Source organism: Schistocerca serialis, chromosome 3 (genome assembly GCF_023864345.2).
Source record: "Schistocerca serialis cubense isolate TAMUIC-IGC-003099 chromosome 3, iqSchSeri2.2, whole genome shotgun sequence".
Taxonomy (NCBI): domain Eukaryota; kingdom Metazoa; phylum Arthropoda; class Insecta; order Orthoptera; family Acrididae; genus Schistocerca; species Schistocerca serialis.
The window spans coordinates 575879650-575904726 of NC_064640.1; the positions used below are offsets into that span (position 1 = coordinate 575879650).

General features: G+C 38.6%; 1 protein-coding gene across 1 annotated transcript in view; it reads left to right on the forward strand.

The window, feature by feature from the left end:
* LOC126470466 (zinc finger FYVE domain-containing protein 26) overlaps positions 1–25077 on the forward strand; it is a 370429-nt gene that overhangs the window by 576 nt on the left and 344776 nt on the right. The window contains exons 2-5 of the mRNA XM_050098326.1: positions 3740–3907; positions 12833–13052; positions 17267–17404; positions 24066–24146. Of these exons, the coding sequence (XP_049954283.1) occupies positions 3740–3907; positions 12833–13052; positions 17267–17404; positions 24066–24146 (607 nt within the window). The remainder of the gene's footprint in view (positions 1–3739; positions 3908–12832; positions 13053–17266; positions 17405–24065; positions 24147–25077) is intronic.

A 25077-nucleotide genomic window follows, 5' to 3' on the forward strand; every position in this document is an offset into this window, starting at 1 on the left:
GCCTGTTGGAGCCCTTGTCTGCTTTATGACCTACACACCAGTCAGACTCATATACCTTTACATCTCTTTGAATTCTATCTTCATCTCTGGCATCAATATTGCTTTCAGTTCTTTGATTTTATCACTTCTACATACTATTACAATTCACTCAAATTTCTGCCTGATATCACTAACTCCAAAGCAACTATCTCTTGGTGCTGATGACTTTCCTGTTTAGCCCCTTAAACCCCTTTTTGTTCATAATGATGAGTTAACCCAGAATATTTTGCCGTAAAACATTGGTGAATGGAAATAGGCAATGTAAATCAAATCTGATATTATCCATAATGTAAAAGTTGTAGAACTTACATCATTTTTATTCTTAAGCAATAAATACTATAAATTTTATTTCAGCTGTAAGTGAGACAATATGCAATGTGAGACATATCAGCGAAAAGAATGCACTTTATGAGAAGGAAGCATAAAAACCTGTTCAACAGTTCTTTCATCATCAGCTAGTATCAAAGATAAGAAATTCTTAAAGGTCTTACTTTCACTGTTGTGCTACTCCTAAAGATGATGTACACCATTCTCAGAGCTCCGAATTAAGATAGCTTAAAGTGATAATTTCATTCAGTTAGTGGGATCACATGAATAATTATGTACCTGAAAATCCAGTAACAATGTAGCAGAGAAAAGATATTTTTTATTCAGGAAATAGTGTGGTGGCTAAAGACAGGCGGAATAATATGTAAATTAGGAAATGAAGCTAGTAAGGAAGCAGTAAGAAAGCATGTACCTAATGCCACACTTTGTCAAATACATAAAAGAAATAAATACTTATGTTAGGAGGGATTGTACTTCAGGAAAATACCATGACAACATGCAGCTGAGGCTCTTTGCACTGCAGAGTATAATCTTCATCTGGTGCTCTGTGTTTATTTCATTCTGTCCTCTAGTACCCATACATTCTCATTTTGATTTTTTCGTTACCTATCTACTAACATCTCAGTGAAAATTATATTTAATAATTATATAACAAACCTATTGTACAAATTCTAAATGTTTTAACGCTATAGTGAAAAAGATACCTTTCAAGGTGTGTGAAGCATCTACTGAGAACATTCATGTTTTGTCAAGCCTCATGTTGGAAGAAATCTTTGGTATCATGTATTCTTCAGCATTTGAACATAATATCTTTGTGTCCTTCAGTTCCTGTTGCCAGACTGCAAATTTCATTTCTTCGAATGCTGTCTCAAACTACAGTTCTACGTTTCTCTAACATTTCTCCTCTGTCCACACAGCTTTGAACTTCTTTCCTTTTCCTTCTTTCTTTGCCTGGCCCGGAACTTCTCTCTGTTGTCTTGTACTAGACATTTTTAACAGCAGTAAATACAATTCCAGGGAGATCTCCAATTCATTCTCAGAGCTCTGGAGATCCTAAAGGTGTTTTACTGATATTAATCTGTTTACTACACTCACCCATTCTATGACACCGATCCTACTCATGATACAAAAATCTTTCTGTATCATTGTTGTTAGTTTGACTATTTCTGCAGTGACTAACCTGTAGTTCTACTTTGTCAGATTAGATGTACAAGCTGATTACAATCAAAATTCCAGTTTCAAAATGCTGTATAAAAAAAACCACTTGCTGCTCAGAATGATGTCAAATTTGAATGGAATATTATCAACAGAGGAAGAAACATTGTGGGTGAGAAAATTAATGAAAAATTTCCCGCTAGATGGCCCTGTAAGCATAAGAACATGAGTAGGTTCAGTTACAAGTGACAGTTGAATCGCAGTACAGTGGCTATGGGTTACACATTAAACCAACCATACTGGCAATGTGCATGACAGCACAGCTTTAGAATTCAATAGTTTTGATGCTATTAGTTAGGTAAGCCCATCCACCACAGCAAAGTCATACCACCTCAGATGGGGAACCTCAGTTTTTAAATGTCCTGAGGCCAAAAACTGCATTAAAGGCAACAATGAAATTGAGTTTTTACACTACTGTGGCACAGGCACAAGACGCTCATTATGGTGACCACCATTTTCTGCCACAAGTTGAAATCCAGACACACCATGTTCCACAACAGATTGGAGTGTCTCTGGGGTCATGTTCAAAATTTGTTGCACAGTGCGTGCCTTCAGTTCAGCTACGTATGTAATCAGAGCACTCAACATGGCATCTTTCAGACAACCTCACAGCCAGAAGTCACTGGTCCAGATCAGGTGATTTGCATGACCAGGCTGTAGGGAAATGATGGTTGATAATTCTAGAATTTCCAAAATGCCTCTGCAGCAGCTGCTTCACTTGTTGTGTAATGTGTGGAGGAGTGCTGTCTTGCATAAAAATGATCCTACCCACACATCCATGCTGTTAAAGGCATGTAATGATTTTGATATGCAAGATACCCATAGCATTCACCAGTGATGGTACAGGTAACAGGACCCACAGGACACATCTCCTTGAAATAATATGGCCCTACAGTAAATGATGGCATCAACCCACACCACACACTTTTGCAGAATGAAGTGGTGTCAGTTGATGTACAAGTGGATTTCTGCATTTTTGTGTATTGACATGCCTTGGCTATTGAAATGAGCTTTGTCTGTCCACAGAACGTTCCGTGACCATTCATTGTCCACTTCCATGCAAGCAAGAAATTCTAGAGCAAATGTTTGTCTTACTAGCAGGTCAGCATGAAGCAACTCCTGAACATGGGTAATTTTGTATGGATAGAAATGGGGGGGTGCATTGTGCTCATAGCCATGGTCAAAGCTCGGGCAATTTCCTGTGCACTGTATGTTTGCACATCACTGTTTGATCCCACTTACAGTACTGTGGTCACATCTTCTGCTGATTTCATATCAGTTGTTTTCCTCCCTCAGTCATATTGCTCTTCAAGAGAACCTGTCTTTTTGAATTTCATTATCATTTTCTCCAAACCCGTGTCAGACATCAGACCAATGCCTTTTTTCATACCCTTGAGTGAGTGTCCAGAACTTCTGCAGAGCTACTGGTGCTCAGTCACGATTCTTATAACAGAGCTTTATGAGCAGCATGCAATCCTGCACCATGACAGTTATGCCAAGTGTCTCAGTCACAAACTGAGGAACAGCTGCACAGCCCTCATCTTTCATTTTGCACATCCTGATGGATACAGTGCTGTCTAGTGATAAAATTTTTGTCCATTCACATTTGATGTCATTGTGAGCAGTGGTTCTTTTTGCAGCATTTTGAAACTGCAACTTTAATTATAATCTCCCTTTGTTTTGTATCTGTTTCTATTTCTGTCACCAGCTTTTTGGCCACATTAGGGTTATGTTTCCTGTCTCCTCTATTTACTTACTTCTCATGCATTTTTGCACACCTCTGTTACCCTCTATTTCCAACTTACAGTTCTGCTCACATCACATTCTCTGTACTTCTGCTCATTTTATTTTACCCAGAACTTGCTCCTCCCCCCTTTTCCTTCTTTTGTACTCTTATACTTCCCTTTACTTATCACTGCTATTTGTTACATCGGTGTTAGTAATTATATTACCAGGAAAGAAGTTATGTATCTTTTTTAACCTTCTGTCTGATCTGAAAATTATTGTATTGATTTGAAACTAAACAACTTCCGTCTGTGGTTATAATGTTTAACATATTGCATGACCAATTAGTCCCACCTCAAAGAAACTAGTTATTTCACTTTAAATTTATTCTAAAAACTTTATTTTAATGATTTAAATTATGTTTATTTAACAGGATCTTGTATGCCAGTCAACAGGGAAAGGAAATGTAAGTTTTTCACATCTAGGAACCAGTTTATTTATGAATAACATCTATCCACTGGTGATACTCCAAATCTGGGAGATATTTTCAGGAGACAATGCTGTCTTTCACATGATTGACAGGATTACTGCCAAGTTACAGGTAAGAGACACTTGCAGTGTGTAGATATTTCATACAGTTATGCAACAGATTATTAACTGTATATAAATAAAGATTAACTGTGACCAGTGATGTATGAAATATTTATTTCCATAAACTAATTTTGTAGCTTTTTCAGTTGTATTTTCAGATCAGGCATACAGAAGTTGCATATTTATTTTTGTAGCTTGCTGATAGGTACTCCTTCCCTCCACAAGCACAGCTGAAAACTGCTGGCTAGTCGTAGGCTCCTGTGGACTTGCTGCAAAATGTCTACCCAATGCATCCCACACATGCCCATGGTATTCAAGTCAATGGGACAAGCAAGCGATTCCATTCATCTAATATCCTCTATTTCCAAGAACTTGTCCATCTGTGCTGTTCAATGTGGTCATACATTGTCACCCAGAAAAATGAAATCAGGCCCAGATGCACCTCTGAAAGGCACATGGGGACGGAGTGCAATGTCACAATAACTGACTGATGAGTGTACTGTGTTCAAAGAGATGGAGACCAGTACACTAATGCAACATTATGCCTCCCAACACAACACCTGGTCCACCGACATGGTCGTGTTCAACAATGTTCCTGGGTGCATTACATTTTCCCACCTCTTGCCATATGAGGGTACATAATGCACCCCAGGAACAGTGTCAAATATGATTGTTTTGATGGTTGAGGTGTTATGGTGTGGAGAGTCATAGTGTTGCATTGGTATACTGACCTCCAAATCTTTTCACAATGTACACTCGCCAGTCAATGTTTTTGTGACACTGTACGCCTTCCTCATGTGTATCTTTTTAGAGGTGCACTCAGACCTGAATTCAATTGTGTGGATGACAGTGCATGACTTCATCAAACAGCTCAGGTGGTGGAACTCTTGGAATGAGAGGATTCTCGACAAATAGACTGGCCTGTCCATTCCCCCAAATGAAGTCCCATGGAGAAAATGTGGAATGCATTGGAGGGATGTTTTACAGCATGTCCACATGTACCAATGACCATCCAGCAGTTTTCAGCCATACTGGTGGAGGAATGGGATGTCCTACCACAAGAACCCCTTACCAACTGTGAATCCAGCATGGGAGCACTCCACAGAGCATGCATTGCCATCCGTGTTGATCACATACCCCATTAAGAACCATGTCCCACCATTTATCATGTCCAGTGGACCATCATAAAATATGGTGACGTGTCTTTGTATAAAAGTGGCATTTTTATTCGTCACATTGCGTATTTCTTACCTTCTCTGCTACACTGTAGCAGGTCTTTCTATATACAGTACAAGTTTTATAGAGCTATGTTGCAGTGACACCTCATGCGAATGTTACTTCCATGCTTAAGTTTTGCACACCAATGTTGTATGCATTAGTTGAACAGCACATGCTGGATGCTGGTGACTTTTAGTGGAACTGTTTATAGTGATCAATTTTGTGGCTAATAACCAATGAAAATGGAAGCTTACAGGTGGATACTAACAAAAATACTGCCCATACTGCTGCAAGACAGTACCCAGTATCACACTACTAAGATAAATATGTAACCTCTGCACATTCCATATGAAAAAGAGCCTGAAAAGGCTCAAAAAGTACTGTCTTTGTCAGTTTATTTATTCATACAGATTATGGTGCAGGTTGATGGGAACAACTCTCCTAACACATGCCCACTGATAAAAAGAGTATTTCTGATTCAGTTTTTGTGCAGTCATATTGAGTGTTCTGGTTATTTGTAAGAAATGGGTTGTGTTCTGCTTGGTTCATCACATGGTCATTTGTAAGAAGTGGGTTGTGTTCTACTTGGTTCATCACATAATGTGAAATGAACTTTGGAGTCCTCTTGGCAGAATGAACAATATAGACCACCTGCATGTCCCATTCACAAATGCAGACACAGCACACACTATTGAACTTTATAGAGAATGCAGGTTTACTATTTCTTCTTTTACACACATGGCTTTATATAACAGTTTGCCTTCCTCCAAAGAGTATTCAGTAACAAGTTTCATATCAAAGAAATATGGAATATGCAAGTCATGAAAATGGTGCAGAATGTTTTTGAGCAGTGTATTATGGAGCACTTAGCATGAAGTTTAGTATTTTCTCCTTTCCAAGAACTGATGTACTGCCTTTTGTGTATAATGGAACAACACTACATGTCAGTTGTCAAATGAAAAATTTGCCTTTTACAAAATTCAATGGTGACCACACTATCTACAGAGGCTTTACTTGTGTATTACTTGTCTTAACTTTTTTTGGTAATTGTTGAATGGATGTTTGGGAAAGCTTGAACAACATAAAACATGATTTCTGTCTGCTTTCTTTGGAAAGGTAATTTTACTGTGGCATATTCCTCAAATTCCTTAGAAATATTTTGATTGTACAGAAAATTGCAGACATCTTTATTTCAAATACAAAATACCTTTTGCAACAGATAATGTGTTTCTGATCTATGTGAAATCTCAAACTGAACAAAATTTGCCAAAGTAATAGGTTTGGAAAATGACAGTTTTATTGTGTTGCTTGATTGTTCAAATGTAATACATATGGAAAAGTGCAAGACTAATCAACACAAACACTTCTACTCATTGTGAACATGTCACATCATCATGATTTAACATTTTGGTCATGTATAAACTGTAAAATCAGCACTATGAAAATGAATATGACATAAATATGTACTTGAACTTATCAACGTTACCTGATTAGAGTGAAGATACCATCCTGCTCATGAACTCCATTGAAATGTGTTAGGAAAGGCACTACTGAACAAAAAAATATGTACACATGTGTTAAGAAAATGAGATGTAGACAGCAAACTTGAAAGGACAATGTAAATTATGAAGTAGTTCAAGCCAAAACAACAGCGCTGGAGAAAGGAGAGCATCCGAAACTTCACCATATCAATTTGGCAGTCAGACAAATGCAACTTATGAGATGGTTTAAACCAAATAGAACAGAGGTGAAGGATGCAGAACAATTAAAAACTACAAACATCAATGTATTCATCAAGCAATTGTAAATTACAAACTGATTTCGGCTTCCAAGTGCAGAGGCAAAGGAGGCATTGCAACTAAAACCTCTGTAAGTAAACACAAAAATGGTGAGTGAGCAGCAAGTGGAAATCACTTGTGAGAACAATACAGGAAGTTTTTAAGGGTCTAGCACCAGCCAAAAAAGAAGAAACTACAGAATGTACACTTAGAATACAGTCCGAAACATTAAGTCGGCAAAAGGAAAAGTATATGACAATACTACATAGAGTATTCGATATATAAGTAACTAGAGGCTAAAAGTTCACAAATGAAATACAACCAGACATATTATGCATTAATGAATGTGAGCCAGCTGGATGTCAGATAGGTAATAAGACAAAAAAGAACTATGTCTTATCCAGTTACTTCTGTAGATTCAAACATAAAGGTGGTGCAATTTTTATGTATATTTAAACAATGAACCCCTAAATATTGTAAACAGTAAAGGCTTGAGGTCACCTATTGATAAAGACAAAGATCTTGAAATTACTGGTGTAGTGACAGATGACTTAAGAGAGTTTTGTGCATACAGATCACCAGGTGGCAGTATCAGCATCTTTCCGGAAAAAGTTGCAAATTTGTGACAAACAAATATGAAGAGAAACATTGTTATGTGTGGATATTACAATACTGACATGGGAAAAGGATCAAAAACAAGACAAGATTTTGAATAAATGTTAATACAGTATAACATGGAGGCAATAATATCTGCATATTTAAAAGCACATATAAGTGAAGTATGAAATTGCATAATTTTTATATTTAATTTTTATAAGCAATTTCACACCTCACTGATATATGCCTTAAATCATGCTTCCAATATCAAATGTCAGCCTGCTCATGTAGAATGTTATCTGTCTTTTCCAATATTCTTCCCATCTCATGATGATTCAGAAGCTGATTATTTTATCACCATCAGTAAGGCTTTTAACATTCTTTGTATATTATGTTTAATGTTGTTTGATATGATAAATTTAATTATGTAACTGCCAGCACCTCTGTGCACTCAAGTGGATGGATGTTTGCTCCTATCTTACAAGTATCTTAACAGGATACAAAGCTGTTTTCATGTCACAGTATGTCCTTATACTACATTTGATGAGTTACTTCCTGTAACAAGATTTAAATGGTGTGTTTCTCATTAACTTTTATGTACAGAAAATATTCTGTTTAATTATAACAGTTTACATATAATGCATTTTTTCTGTTTTTCTTTCTATTGTAAAAATGACCAGTCTGCCATCAAGTATAATTTCTTTGTGAAGTAAAAATAAATTTTATATTGAAAATAGACAATACAGTGGCTAGAGATGATACAGAAATAATCAACATATTTAGTGATAATAACATAAATGTGGTAAAGGTCTTAAAACTGGAAAGAACAGCCCAAAAGAGAAGGGTATGAAACCATAGCACCATCATCTTGAAACCTGTCACTAAAGATGAACTGAGAAAAACTCTACAGAAACTGAAGGCCCAGAAATCAGGTGTTGATGATTAAACATAGAATCACATATTATAGCTAATAAGTGAGCAAATAATCCCATCATTTCTGGATATAAGAAATATCTCTTTCAGAGATGGAATTTTTCCAGAAAAACTGAAGATAAGCAGGATTGTGCCAGTGTACATGAAAGGGAATGAGGGTGACACCACCAACCAAACATCAGTTTCGTTGATACTAGGTTTCTCAAAAACCCTAGAAATGCTTTTATATAATGGATTAGTTGTTTATCTAAACAGACACATTCTTGCACCATCACAGCATGTGATACAAAGTTCCTGTCATGACTTAAAGGTGGCCAATGTCAATTTCATATGTGGAGTAGTTCATAGAGTAGTTGTCTTGTTTTTGTTTAGTCTAAATGGATAAACTAGAATATATGTTATCATGAAAGTCTTTGTTTTGGATACCATATCACTAACAGAAGTTAAACCAAAACATGGCTGTATTTCTCGTGAAGATGAAACATGGGAAGAATGTCCTAAAACTGCATTCACATATGAAAACATTGATAAAGTGCACAGTTTGGGATTGGAAAATTACAGACTAAATGTCCAGTTTACATCCAGAAAATTACTATGAGAAAGCTTTGTGCAAGGTGGATGCTGCATTTATGAATGCTGACAAAAAGCAAATGCAAAAATGAATTTCTCAGCAATGTTTGCACCAGTTTTAAAATAGTAACTGATTCTGGACACCACATTGTTACTGAAAACTGATCTGGTCCCAGAATTTCAGAAACAAAACATTAGTAAAGAAGTATATGGAAGCCAACAGGTTTAGAAAAAAAAAGGAAACAGAGATTCTTCAATCTGCCAGAAAGCTCATAATCAATATTTTATAAGAAACAAAAGGGAATGTTTTATTAATTACCTAGAAAAGTAAAAAACACCTGGGGAAAATTGAGGGATCTGAAGTACAAATTGTTGAAACATTCAGCTTATTCATCAAAGTTGGCACCATTTGCCTTTCATCTGTTCCCATATCCAAAGAAATTTGTGTCTGGAAAAATTTTGGTGCAAGAAAAAGGTTACCACCGTCATAGATGGTGATATACCAGTTTAGAAATACACTCTGATCATTGGAAAAATAAGGACAAATTGCATTGACTAAAAAGGGGAATATGTTGAAAATCTATTAAATTTTGAGTTCCAAATCAGTTTTTCACTGCCAGACTGAGAATTTTTCACCTTTTGCTCGTATAACGCGCAGAGTGGAAGGAGCACAAGAAGGAGTGAGATGAGGGAACTGAAAATGAAATTAAGGTTAGGGAGAAGCATGTGGATAATAGAGGAGGGGGGGGGGGGAGTGAGAGAGAGAGAGAGGGGGGGGGGGGGGGTTCAGTGTGACATGGATGCAGGAGACTTGGAAGGCAGCTGAATCAGATGGAGGACTGGAATTGGAGGTTTTCTGTAGGTCTTAAGAAAATGTTGGAGGGAAAAACCACAGTTATGTTGGTCATATCTTTTGTGTTGTGGGTATAACCATAGTTATGTTGGTCATATCTTTTGTGTTGTGGGTATAACAGTTTGTTAGTCCAACACCACAAATACAAGATATTGAGTTACTAAAGTGCGCGCCATTTATGACGGCAGCCGAGTTTAGGTTCGTTCTGCGCATCTGACGTCACAAAACATAGTCAGCCAATGAACAGAGAATGACGTTGCCAGAGCTCGACTGCAGTACAGGGCACGGATGAGTGTCTTCAGTTTTAGAAACGTTCAGTCATAAATAAAGTAACTGAACAAAAGCAATGTCTTGATAGCAGAATTTCTTTTATAGAAAGTTTGTAAAAAACATTCTTTATACCAATTGCTTCATATTCTATTAATTAATTAAACCAAACAAGCAATAAGCCTCCTAATTCAGGCGATAGCAAGGAAAGGTGTTTGTATCATTCTCACTAACCGCTTTTTTGCAATAAAGAACAGCGGTAATTGTTTATTTCCTATTGTACTTCGACGAAACGTGATAATTCATAGTCATAACAAGAGTGTTTGACGGTATTTTGCGTCCTACTTTAAAGTCCTCCAGGAATCAAATTGAATGTTGAGCTGCGTTAGCATAATGGTCAAAGTGTTAGGCTGCTAAGTGGAAGATTCCGATTTCAAACCTAGTTCTGTGCTTAATATTTTCTTTGTTTAAAAACACTATCGAAGTGTCTTACTTCATGAATTTTATTCGTTTGAATGTAATTTTTTGAAATTTCTAGTGACAACTGAAATCAACCATATGGAAAGTATACGCTATGGACTTTTACTTCTGTAAACTCTTCAAAATTTCGTGCAGTGGTTTACTACATTTAATGCTGTACAATAACTGCATTGAACATCGAAACAAAATTAAGTCATTTATGGGGGGAAGGTATCAGTCAAGAAGATGTGTAAAAATCAAATTTTTGGGGCAAATAGTTTTTGTAAAATTGAATGATAAGTGTGTCAAAGCAGTCAGAACACCATGTGCCTGCACAGGCGAGCAGTGCAGTGATGACAAAATCGCGCACAGCACGGAATGCGGGGAGCACGTCTCTGTAGCAGCGAAAGGGTTAATGCGGCCGTGGTGGCTTTACTTCATAAACTGTGTGCTTCCCCCTAAACGTAAGTTCGCTTGGCGTGTGCGACTGGCAACGCAGCAATCTCCCGCATCTGGGTGGGCATGCACAAACTGCCAAGATATAAGAATTGAACTATAGTCTGAAATCATTAGCATCTCCAATCCAGATGCCAAGTATCTAGAATAACATGAAATCCAACTGGTTTGCATCCCACAGATGAATGAAATGTGTTGCAAAATCCCATCATCTGCAAATCGACATTGTCATGACACATGCTATGATCTGGTAGTTGGGGGATGTACTTGCAGTTCCACTCTAATGAGAAACTTCCCACTTGCTACACTATCTTTTGTATAAGTATATAGATCATCTCTCCCTCACTTTTTGTCTGTCTTGCTGTTATTTACAGCATCCCTCCCTTGTTGGGATATCATATATGGATTGAAATACCCCAGTTAGTGCTGGCAAGTCTTGGAAGGAGGGTCACTAGTTTAAATCTCAGTTCCGGCTGAGGAATACATTGGGGATGTAAGATGCCATCTGTGGGGAACAGTGCCAGAATCGGTTCAGTGGAGGGTTGATAGCATCAGAATCAAATGAGGGTTTAGGGCTTGCCAGAAATAGCTCTGCTGTGGCTGACTCTGTGGACCATCCCAGTGGTGTCCTGAATTATTACCTTTGTGAGCCGTAATGTGATAGCAGAGGATGCAGTTCAGGTTGTGGCTGCATAGATGGCACACCTAGCTAAAGATTGTGAGGTATAAGGTGTCATCAAGGATGGAGTTGGTTTTGGTTTTGATTATAGGCAACATTCATGGATGTGAGCATTCTGCAGCTGTGTGTTCCTCTGATGCTTTTGGGAACCTGTTTAGGTTGGCAGCCATAGCGAGAGGCCCACATGGCAGTGCCAGGTGCAGGGCTGCTTCCTGTCATGAGGTGGAGTGGCCGACCATACTGGAGTTATAAGCGGCTCTTCTCATATTTCAGTATGGCCCTATAGGTGCTCAACAAGACAATTCATTTTCTGTTGGTATGGATGTGACAGCTGCTTTTGTTTTTTCTTTGAAAGTCCTGACTGTATGCTCAGCATCATCATTCAAATGAAGATGGAGTGGGGCGGTCAGTAAATGAGTAATACCCTGTTGTATGCAGGAGTAAACTGAGTGCTGGTATTAGAGACTTGTGTGTGGGAGGCCCTCTATGCCAAACATTTGTCACAAAGCCAGGAGGGTTATTTCTGACATTGTGCTGTGTAGGTGACAGACATATAGAAATTTTGAGATGTTTGTGACATTGAGTCACATCAAACTTGGAAATGCACCTGCAAAATCAACAGGGGTGCAGTCAAATAGGCCTGTAAGCAGTGGCCATGATGAAATAGCTTGTGAGGTTGCCAATTTCTAATAGAAACAGTCAGAGCATCCCAGGTAAGGTGATTGACATACCTGTCTATTGCTGACCTATAGAGATTGTGAAGGGCTGTGCTCTTCATTCTAAAGTACTCCAGTGTCCTGCATGTAGAAGTGCACAGTACCTTCTGACGCAAGCTGTATGGGATCATTTCTCGATGGAATTACTCAGATGCTCTGTGAATATATTTAATTAAATATTTAGACCCTTATTTTCTACTGTAAATCACTGTCTTACTGTAAACCACTGTCTGGGAAACTGGAGAAACTTACAACTGTTGAAGTTGTTAATACCTCAAACAGCTTTCAAATAGCAGTAAACTTCTTGCATACAGTATAAAAATAGTAGCAATTTAAGTGAGATATGTATCTTCTGTTTTTTTATATTTTTATCTGCTGGTATAATGCAACTTACTTTTGTGGTTTGCAGATTGATGGGGATTCTGTACTTGGTCAAATAATTGTGGCACTCCAATATCAGAAAACATTTTCAGAATGGTGTAAACCATACTGGCAAACAGATGTCATAAGTAACACAAGTTTATTGTTGCTTGCAAAAAACCACAGCACATTAGCAGTTCTCCACTACATTACAAATTTGGCTGACACTCAGTGGGATAAAGTGAAAGAAATGTTGTGCTATAGACGATGTAAGTTACTGCAAGCTTATTTTCCTTGTGGCTTAATTTGAATAATTTGTTGTACATGTTTTAGCTATGTTCTGTAGAAAGTGGAGAATTGTTTCTGCAAAACTCGCAATAATAAGAAAATAAAACCTTGATAGAACAGATAAAGCTACAGCAAAAAATCAATGATTACTCTTAAAATCATAAGTAACACATAGTAATTAATACAACTGACAATAGCTTACTTTTCAGCCAATCAGCTATTTCTCAGTAAAAGATAAGAGAAGTATGCTATTCTTTCTTGGTGGTTTTGGATAAGTTTTTGTGTCAGTATTAAATTTCACCATGATTATTAATGATTGAATGGTTATGTGAGTTTATTATATTCAGCAGCAACAGCTATAGAATCATTCAAAGGCAGTCTGAGCTCAACAGTTCGCAATTCTTCTCCACCCCACCCCCTTACCCCCCACCCCTTCAAAATCCTGCTCCAGGTGCACAATAAATTTTCAGTGAAACTTAATTCATCGAAGTGTTGACTAATAAGAGTGACACTTCATTTGTTCATTGTTCATATGAATACTATGCACAATAATATCAAACTCATTGCTGAGATGGAGAGAGAAGGAAAATTACCATTTACAGATTTTTTTTGCTGGAATGCTAATCTAGAGGGTGGTTTGGCACGTCTGTTTACTGAAAGTCGACATGTACTGACCTTTATCTCAGTGCACAAAACTTTCATCATCTAGCTCAAAACAGAGTATTAAACATACTTATATTTATTGCTAAAATTGCCCTTGATGACATGGATTCTGAGATTAATTATCTTCAGGAGTTAACTGTAATACTTTTTTAGATAAGAAAATGGAAGTTGTTGAAAGCCTGAGTTTACACACAAATGTATTATGATGTGAAATCCAAGAAACATTTATATCAGAATGTCACCACAAAATACTATATTCTCATAATAAGAGAACCCTTGTTGAATGCCAGATAACAGCAGAATGATAAAAGAAAGTGTGTCTTCCTTTAACAAGTCTTGTGCTGATTTAGTAGTATATAGTGTTCTTAAGGTATGATCAGATTTTCAGGACAAACATCTGGAAAATTTAAATTCACAATTGAACTCAGGCAAGGAGATCCACTAGCCTATATGTTTGTCAGTTTAGAATTAAAGGAAGTTATATGAGAGAGCAAATTGTGTAGGTGCAGGAGCTTAAAAATTAATAGCATGGAATACAGTAGTATGGCTTATGAGAGTGATGTAGTGCTTCTAAATGATCTGACTGAATTAATGATAGAAAGGTACATCACTGTCAAAAGCTAAGTCACCCAAGACGAAACTGAAAGTGTAAACCTTTCCTGGAAAGAAACTCAAATTAGTCCTTAGAAATTGATAAATGTACAGGGTCCAGGAATTTAGGAATGGTGAACAGGTAAGAAATCTTGGAGTTTTGTTTAGTTACAGAACATGATTAATGATCATAACAGAAAGAATTTAATAGTGTACTTAACAACAATAATATGAAAAAAAAAACAGATTTCTTTTCACCCTATAGAGGAGATATTGAGTCATAGATGGGCACAATGAAAAGACTACTATTCATTTAAGTTTTTGGTCAAAGGGCCTTCTGAATTATAAAGCACACACACATTCTCACAAGCACAACTCACATACACACACACACACACACACACACACACACACACACACACACACACACACACACACAAATATGATTACTGTCTCTGGCCACTGAGTCTGGTCAAAGCTGTGCTTGTTTGAATGTATGCCTGTGTTTTCTACTTCAGTAGAAGGCTGGAAGCTTAAATGGACAGCACTCTTTTCATTGTGCCTTTCTGTGATTCAGTGTCTCCTGCATGTGGTGAGTAGCAATTTATCGTTTTCAAAATACTGTTGTTGTTCTCTTGTGGACTTTCCATTGTTGAATAGTGTACTTACACCCATAATTATGTCCATTACTAAGATCAGAATGTACTACTCTATCTGCTCTGTGCTCCAGCAGAGGTACAAACTTGAACTGTTACCAAATATAAAGAAAGAAAACTTAATGGTGTTCAAAAGAGAGATAGTAAGAAAGGTATATTTATCAGTAATTGACAACATGTAAAAGACCTGACATAGACCATTGGCTATAGATAAATGTCTGTAGTGGACAGGCCACCTAAATCAAAGCTGGTTAATAACTTTCCTAACATTGTAGATCACGAAACTTTCACCTCTGTATCACTACTTGGAAGGCCACAAATCTGATGGAAGTGTGAAATAACAAGCATTGCTTGTAAATGTATGTCAGTAGACTTCTTAGAAGATATTTTTTGCAGGAACGAGTGCAGGCAAATTGTGTATGTATGACAATAATGGCTTAAGTGTTACATGAACATTCAGCAGAAAACATTTTTGTTCTGGCAAGGAAACTGTGGAGGCTGAATGATACAAGCTGAAAGAGAATTGTTAGGAAGACACAAAATATGTATCTGCTGTTAAATTGGTAAGATCTATCACAGTTTAGTAGTAATGCTTTGTAAAATGAAGAGCTTTGTCTCAGATTTAAAGGTAGCTGAAACCTTGAACCTTTGGCTGCTGCAGATGTTCTTTCAACTTGCTGCCATTAGTGTGGGCGTGTTAGAACCTAATCTAGCTCTCTGCATGAAGTACCTACACTTTGTGTGGTTACCTGGGGCTGAGTTACCCCTGCAGCCCATCTGTGTTCAATGTTCGTGGAATGTTGTCAGTGACGTCTCCCTCTGGTGCTTAAGTTTTGTCATCACCAAGACAGAGCAAATATAATTGACATAAAAATTATCTGAGCATTTTTAGTTTTACTGTAGCTTCTATACAGATGAATTAGGTCTCAGTTGGATTATTTTTGGATCCTATTAGACTTAATACTTCTGTGTGTCACCATAAACCCTTCTCCTCCTGAATAATCTAATCTGTTTTTTCCAGTATACATTCCATGTGCTGTCGGATATTTCCCTACTATGTACTTCAGGTTTCAACCAGCTCTCAGTTCCAAGTATGATGTGGGGGTGACTGCTTTCTTCAAGAGAAGTAAGCTCTAGGACTTTATTGTGAACATTCCAGCAGTTAACATGTAATATTTTGAGATTCTCATTCTCCTCATTGACTATTTGATATGTGGTAATAATTGGTTTATGTGATGCTACTTTGTCTACTAGAGTGTGCTTCCTTTAACAAATCACCACTGTGTAGTGTAGGTCAAGGAGTCTACAGTTGGTCTTATCACAGAACCAGTGGAGTGACTGGTTTAGAACTCCACTCAGCTCTGAATAGTGTGTCCTGATCAGGCCTCCAAACAAATGCTGCAGACCAACAGCGGTTCACAGACCTCACAAGTGAAGCTAGGTTGTAACAACTTCCACCAGTCTCTGCAAAAAGCTGAATATGGCCCCAGAACCCAGGTGACAGATATTGTCAGTGCTGATGTGAGTAACAATTTACAAATAAAACAGTTTCCTGTATCAGTCACGATATGGAGCTGACTGCAACCTGTACTCTCAATTGCTCCTGGAGTGGCCTCTTCCACCTGGCAGATAGTTCCATCTGGAATGCACATCAAGTGCACATTTGGTTCATTTCTGTCATGTGACATTTTTTCCATAATGAGCCAACATATGCCTAGCACTGAAACTGCCTACCAATAATAGCCCCTTCATCCCCCTCTATGGATGCCATGAGCACAACAGAAGTGAAATTGCTGCATCAGCAGAAAAGGTACATATGAATCTCATAAGGGTGTCTGTATGGGAATAATTGTGACACGATTTCTGACTCCTTAAATGGTGTCAACTCATTGTAGTTGCACAGGAATGTGATCCTTGGTAATCACACTCATAGGTCATCAATGTGTAACATCCTCCCAGGTGTGTGAGGATATTGTGAATGGCTGTTTCTCCCTTATGGGTTTTGAACTGTGCAATTTAAATGCCTGAGTTATCACCATATCGACATTTAAGTAACAGCAGTGTTGTAGGATAAGTCTTAAATAAGACCGTATTGTTCACATTAATGTTGCTTGTGATATAAATTGATTTTTCCAGTCATTTGGAAAGCTAGCTGCAGAGAAATAAACTTCCACTTAATTTTTTTTATTGACTCACACTGTGGTGGCACAATTTCAGCAGCAGTTCATGTATTGCAGCTGATTAAATGTATACAGTTTTTGTAGCTGTGCTTCTTTTTGTTGTAGGTCTCTCATGTTCCACTTCTGAACAGGAATCAGTGGAAAATCTGCACCAAAATTGGCAAGTTGTGACATTTGATGCATTTTGTGCTTTAATGACAGCATTTAATGTTATCCATGCTGGTGCTGAAATAGAAAAGATGGGTGTGTATTATGGATTTTTTGTCTTAGTTCTGCTGGTGATAAATTTTTTCTATGTGTTTCACATTTGATGAGAATTTATATGTCATGTTGATGTCTTATGTTCAGCCATGTAATGAAAAGATCTAGTATGACTGAATTCCAAAACTGAATAGGAAAAAGAATCCCGTAATGTTTGAATACTCCATTAGTAATGTAGCGCTTGACACAGTCACGTCGATTAAATATTTGGGCGTAGCATTGCAGAGCAATATGAAGTGGGACAAGCATGTAATGGCAGTTGTGGGGAAGGCGGATAGTCGTCTTCAGTTCATTGGTAGAATTTTGGAAAGATGTGGTTCATCTGTAAAGGAGACTGCTTCTAAAACACTAATACAACCTATTCTTGAGTACTGCTCGAGCATTTGGGATCCCTATCAGGTCAGATTGAGGGAGGACATAGAAGCAATTCAGATGCTGGCTGCTAGATTTGTACTGGTAGGTTTGATCATCACGCAAGTGTTACAGAAATGCTTCAGGAACTCGGGTGGGAGTCTCTGGAGGAAAGGAGGTGTTCTTTTCGTGAACACTAACAAGGAAATTTAGAGAACCAGCATTTGAGGCTGACTGCAGTACAATTTTACTGCCACCAACTTATATTTCGCGGAAAGACCACAAAGATAAGATAAGAGAGATTAGGGCTCATACAGAGGAATATAGGCAGTCATTTTTCCCTCGTTCTGTTTGGGAGTGGAGCAGGGAGAGAAGATGCTAGTTGTGGTACAAGGTACCCTCCGCCACGCACCCTATGGTTGATTGCGGAGTATGTATGTAGATGTACATGTAGATGAATCAGGTATAGGCTAACATATGGCAATTCACCAACTCTTGTGCTATTAGAATAAATGAGTTTAATCCAAAAGCAAAATGTAAATTTGTAGAAAGTAAGACCAGACACCACATGAAATATTAGGCTCTTCAGAATCCCATGTTAAGAAATGCTTACCAGCTCTGTGTCTCAACAAAACAAAGGGAATGCAGTGTCATAGACAGGACTGAAATTCCTCATAACATGCAGATGTTTCATGAGTATGAAAGTAAGTTCTGTACAGTGTATAATGGAAAAAACTTTTACTAATATTATACATTCCATATCCTATTCCATTTGAATATGGAGAGAGGGAAACTGGTTGTCTGTATGCTCCTGTACTTGCTTAAATCCCTCATAGCTTATTCTCCCCTCATGGAATGTGTAATGCAGGCAGGATAACTTGTTCACAGTCAACCCCAAATGATAGCTGGTTATCTCGAAATGTACCCAACAGCATTATGCAACAACTGTGTTGCCTTTCATCATGTGATTGCCATTTGAGTTTCTTGAGCAGTACTGTTATACTTTCATGTTTTACAAACCTCATGGTACATCTTTTTTAACATACCCATTCGATACAGGGTGACGAAAGAAAGGCCAAGATTAAGAGAAAGCACTGACGATAGCATATTGGCAGGTTGAGATGGGTACATGGAAAGGTAAATGATTAGGTAGTGAACATGAGAAAAGCAAGTTATCAGCAGTTATACCAGAGGGTGGTATACATGGTGTGGGTGTGCAAGTTGTCATAGAAACAATTCTTGTGTTTCAAATGAGCACTTGTCATGGCCATATGATCTCTCCGTATGGTGATATCAGTTGGCCAGCCAATCACTTGATTTAAATGCATGTAATTTCCTTTTTTTTGAAAAACCAGACAGTTGAAGGAAGCAGTATGACCCCAAGCCACTGGCATGTGGTTTGCTGTGAACTGCGAAGCTGTGGACAGTTTTGGTTACTGACTCGTACATGGTGTCATTATTAACAGCCTCTATTTTATTGATGCTATCTTTGACAGTTATTCAAAAAAATATGTCCCTTTTATAAATGAAACTTCTTGAAATCCATCATGTGTCTAAGAGGTAAGTTAAAGCTGTAATTAAGCTGGAGCCTGATTTACGTAAATAACAAATTGTTTCCAGAAAGTAGGAGACAAGGTACCGGCAGAATTGAAACTGTGGGGATGGGTTGTGAGTCATGCTTGGGTAGCTCAGATGGTAGAGCACTTGCCCGCAAAAGGCAAAGGTCCCGAGTTCGAGTCTCAGTCTGGCACACAGTTTTAATCTGCCAAGAAGTTTCAGCAAATTGTTTGTTAGAAAGCACCCTATTTAAGTGATATACTGTTGCCTTCCCCTGACATTTTTAACCAAGTCATTCAGGGAGTGATGACATTATGGACCACAGTGTAATACTCCTGAATGACTGTGGAAACGACAAGAGGTACAGAGGAGTGAGCAGTAGGGAGGATGAGGGCTACAGAAAAGAAGGTAACAACATAAGAAAAGGGATAGAAATAAATAATTAGAAACAGCTGAAGGCCTTTCCAGTACCTTTACTGGCGGACACTACCCTCCAGCTTAGCCCACAAACAGATCTTCCAGATAAAGTGTTCCCATGCTCCTAATATTTCATCCAAACACAATAAGCCTCCACAAACCCTTATCACACTTTACCACCATGGAGTGAAGACGTTGACTCACAGCGTCCATAGGAGCTGAAACTAAATTTCATTGTGCCATGAATGAGGAGCATCCTCCTCAAAATTTTTACACAAAATGATATTTCTTCACCTGTCTAATGTAAAAGTATCCTGCAATATCTTGATGCCAATCATGCTACTAAAACCATGCCAGACATGAAAAACCCAAGAGCAAGATGTGTTACTGTGTTTCATGCAACTTTTCCTGATATAGTCCTGTTAGTGGTATATCCTCTCACAGTAGATACAGACTATATGCAAATGCAGGTGAGTACATGGTCAACCATCGTAGTCACCAACAAACTGTAGCATAGGGACAGCATTGGCACTCAGTTGCAGAACTTTGTGTGTTCAGCATATATTTGATCTAAATTGCTCTTTTGCAATGTGTACAATCTTAATGAGGATTTCTCATCATGTCCCCCCAATCCCAGCCTCTTACCTACAACACCAACTTTTGTAAATTGCACAGGGAGAAACCATACATCCAGTACAGACTTTCAGTCCCACAATCATGATTTCAGTTTATTCACATTCCTGCCTACCACCTACCTCAGCCCCAGTCTCCTACGATTTTCTGACCTCCACCCCCACCACCACCAAAAAAATATCATATTACTTTCTCCTTTCACCTTAATTATGTATAAATAGACTTCTATTGTCCTTCTCCCCCACCCCCATTTCCCCTCACATTTTCCGCATGTGCCACAATTAGCCCTGCCCTGGTCAAACTGTTTGTGTCCAGGTATTCCAATTCTCCTCTTTCTCTCCTCACCCTAGTCCTTGCACCCAGCAAGATGTAACAGTGATTGGACCCTGGACTCACAATTGAGTGGACCGGGGTTCGCTTTCCCTTCTGGTCACACAAACATAGGTATTCTGTGGCTTCCGTGAATTACTTAAGACAAGTACCAAGATGGTTGTATTGTGAACCACATCCCATCCTTCTTCAGTCAGTGTTTATGCTCCAACTCTAATGATCTTGTTGTTGATGAGACACTAAATTCTAATCTTCATTCCTTCATTTCTTTCCTAGTCCTTGCCTTATGAGTGATGTGTTTCAGGGTTGCTTGGTTTAAACTCCCATCAGTGATTCATATTTAGATTTTCTTGGATTCCGTAAATGCCAGAATGGTCCATTTCAAAATGATGTGGCTGATATCCTACTCCATTCTAGTCCAATTTAAGGTTATGGGAACAGTCTATCCCATGTGGTCTGCTACAGAGGGAGAATGTGTGTGTGTGTGTGTGTGTGTGTGTGTGTGTGTGTGTGTGTGTGTGTGTGTGTGTGTGTCCAACTTCTACTTAATAAGGTTGTGTACTAATCAGCACTATTCCCATTCTGATGCATGGGTTTGAAATTCATCCCCAAGATGCCTACAACCTTCTTCTGTAATGGTACAAAGGTGTGGCACCGTGCCGCATCACCCTCCGACTCAACAATGCTTTGAACAGTAAGGTGTCAACACATGCAAAAAATAAAAGGCTGCATCTCAGAAGTTCATGTGAATAGTAAGGTGCGTTAGTGATTTCACATTGATACCAGATTTCACCACAGTTCTGCCCAACCATACCTTGCATGTGTCACATGCTGGGAAAGTTGTCACAGCCCCTCTTACCTACATTTCACCCCTTCTTTTGACACCTCTGTGATGGACATGAGAACCATGAAAACCAACTTTAAAACAATATGCTTTGCTTACGGGTGGCTGAGGAAAACATTTCAAACACACTAACAATCGACATGAAAATGCCTCATGTTGTGGCATAAAGAGCATCAGTGAAACTACCCCTTCACGTGAGGCATTGATTCCCACACATTTTGTAGTAAAAAACAACATTTTGCAGTGCAGTGAGCAACAGGACAACATTCTTCACAATGTTCAACACTGCTACCACTCCTTGGGCATTTCAACTCCACTCTAAGGATATTGAGTGGCTTTAACTCCATTGAACATAATGTGACCGCTTTGGAGTGTAGTGTGAGTGCAATTTATGCTATGCTATACAGGGTGGAGCCATTAGAGACTGTTGAAAACCATTTGAAGAAATCTGAATGTGTTCCAAAGCAGAAATACATTTTTATGCCTTTTCATCCTTCCTTTTATGTGCTTTGTTATGGCATGATCATGGGGGGGGGGGGGGGGAGGGGGGAGGGGGTGCAACATTAAGATGTGAATGAATCAAATGGCAAAGGAACCCTGTAAGACAACCACCCGCCCCCTTCCCTTCAGATCAATAACACTCTTAGTGCCACCCATGCACCTTTGTGGAACACTTTATAAATGTAACTGTTAGAAGCTTTGAGACTCATTCAGCCTCATGACTGCTCTAGTGCATGAAGGTTAAGTAACCCTTTGACACCCTTCAGGTGGTGTTTGCCTGCCTTCAGACACTAGAGCAGCTGCAAGGCAGAATGTGTGTTGAAGTTTCTGACAGGTGTATATGAAATATGCTCAACTAAGGTGCGTGGGTTGCACTGAGGTTGTTGCTGAACTGGGGGAGGTCTTAGAGAGACCATTTGTCATTTTATTTTTTATTCACACACTTCTTAACTTTGCATACTGCCCTTCTCTCATATGATCAAACCATAGAAGGACATGAAGGAGGGATAAAAAAAGCATAAAAACTGATTTCTGCCTCGGATCACTTTCAGATGTCATCAAATGGTTTTCAACAGCCTCTAATGGCTCCACTCTGGATGCCATCACAAAAACTGCAGTCCCACTACATTTCATAGGCGTCTGATCACATTCATTGGGTTGCAGCCCAACAATGTCCTTAGAGTAGGATTCAAATCCACAGGAGGTGGCAGCAGTGTTAAACACTGTCCTGTTGCTTATCACACTGCAAACTGTCATTTTAAACCGTGAAATGTGTAGGAATCAGTGCCACAGGGGAAGGGGGGTTTCATTGATGACCTTTATGCCACTGTCTGAGGCCTTTTCATGCCGATCCTGAGTGGCAAGATGTCTGAAATGTTTTCCTTGGCCACACATAAGAAAACTGCATGATTTCAATACTAGTTGTGGGTAAGAGGGAGTGTAATGACCTCCCCATCATGTGACACATGCATAGTGGGATTGGGCAGAATTGTGGCAAAATTTGGTGCCAATGTGACATCAATAATCCAACTTACAACTGACGAACTTCTCAGCTGTGCCTCCTGCCCCCTTTCTTTTCCCCGACTTCTTGCTGTTTGAAATGTTGCTTTTGCATAATTACAGAGAAAGGTTATAGACATCTTTGTGACAAATTTCAAATTTATTCATCTGAATGGAAGACATTTACGGGGTTTCAAAAAAGTGATCCTTTTGTTGCGCAGTGTATTTGGTGGTTGTTGTCTTCACTTATACCAAAAACTGCTTAAGCTCTATTTTTTTACATTTTCGTCTGTACCATTCCCTCCCACCCATGGTACCTTTGTATACTAGAAAGTATGCAATAACTTTGTAACATGCAGACTTGTTCTTAAAATATGAAAAAAAACAGTCTTGTTGAATTATATTTCAAATGTATAAGGGGTGATCAAGCAGTTTCTGTTTGCCATACCGTCCAGAATTGGTATGCTAATCAGGCAAAATCACAATGAGCACTGAGGCAGTCATCCCACCAACAAACCAGGTTGAAGATACCTGTTTGGTAAAACAATGTGTCCTACTGCATGAAGATATCTGTAACTGCCTGCTGCACATCCTCATCCAACAGGGATCATTTCTCCTGGAAGGCCTTTTTTAAGGGACTGAAGGCATGGTAATCAGGTACTTAAGTGTCTCCCACTTGAGTTTGCATAACTTCTGTGTTACAATATTTCCAATATGGATCCATTCTCTGATGGATATCTACCAGTGTTTGTCCTTTGGCAACCAAGGAAAGATTAACAGCATGTTGCTCCTTTTCGGGTGCATTTGGTAAAATGTCCCCATAGTTCACGTTTCCCAATTTACCACACTCATGCCAGAAAGATATAAATGCCACACTAATCCTTTACCTTCCCATATTGCAGTCATGCTCAGTTGCATATGAGCTGCAATAACACCCTCAAACAGAAGCTTTTGATTGCCCCTCATATTTGAAAATATACTAGAAAAATGTAACCTTATTAATGTTTTCAGGCAAGAAAATGAGGAGATCTAGTGAACATAATTTTTTTGCAGCAGACACACAACAGCATTGTGCACATAAATGTCAACCAGGTATGTTATGAGATGTTTTTGTAAAGCATGTTTTTCCTAGTTTGTAGTATATGTTGGATTCAGATGCTTGCATGGGATGTGCAGAATCATATGTGGTGTTAACAGATGCACAAGCATAATTTAGAATGCGCTCTAATAAAAATCCACCAGGTATTGTACAAATACCTTTTTCCTGCATGGTTCTTATAATGCGCCCTGCATTGAGATTATAACAATCTGTTTTGAGTGTTTTTGAAATGTCTGGAAAGAGTAAAGATAGCTATTCACAATGTAGTTCAGGAATGAGTTGTTGATGGACACACAAATAAGACTGAATACATTGGTTAGCTTTCAGACAGATACTTCTGTTGAGCTAACTGGCAAAAAAAAGAAAAAAAAAACCACCACACACACAAATCAATCCTATCTCTCTCTCTCTCTCTCTCTCTCTCTCTCTCTCTCCCTCTCTCTCTGCTATATTCTCTGAGCCAGCTACATTGTAACAGAACGGCAACTCAGTTGGAGTAAGGGATTGTACCAGATGGTGTGGACATTAGGTGAATGGAGATGCAGGGAGGGAGACAGGGCTGGAGAGATGGGTGGGTGGCAGCTGGTATAGAGAGGGTTATGAGTCTATCTGTATGCCTCATCAAACTTCCATCATCTTGTCACATGCATTGTACCTCCGTTCTAAGCACCCATCCAACACATCATACTTGAGTCCTTTCACAGGCATATCCTACCTTATCAGAGGCAGATCTACCTATGAAAACAGTAATATCATATGCGACCTCTGCTTAACTCCTTCACACCCTTTTACATGGGAATGATGCCAACCAGGTGTCCACTTGAGTGAATGAATGAATGAATGATTATCACCAAACAGTGGCCAAGAGCAAATCACCACCCAGTAGTGGAAAATGCTGCTGAGCACATGTTCAACAACAAATAG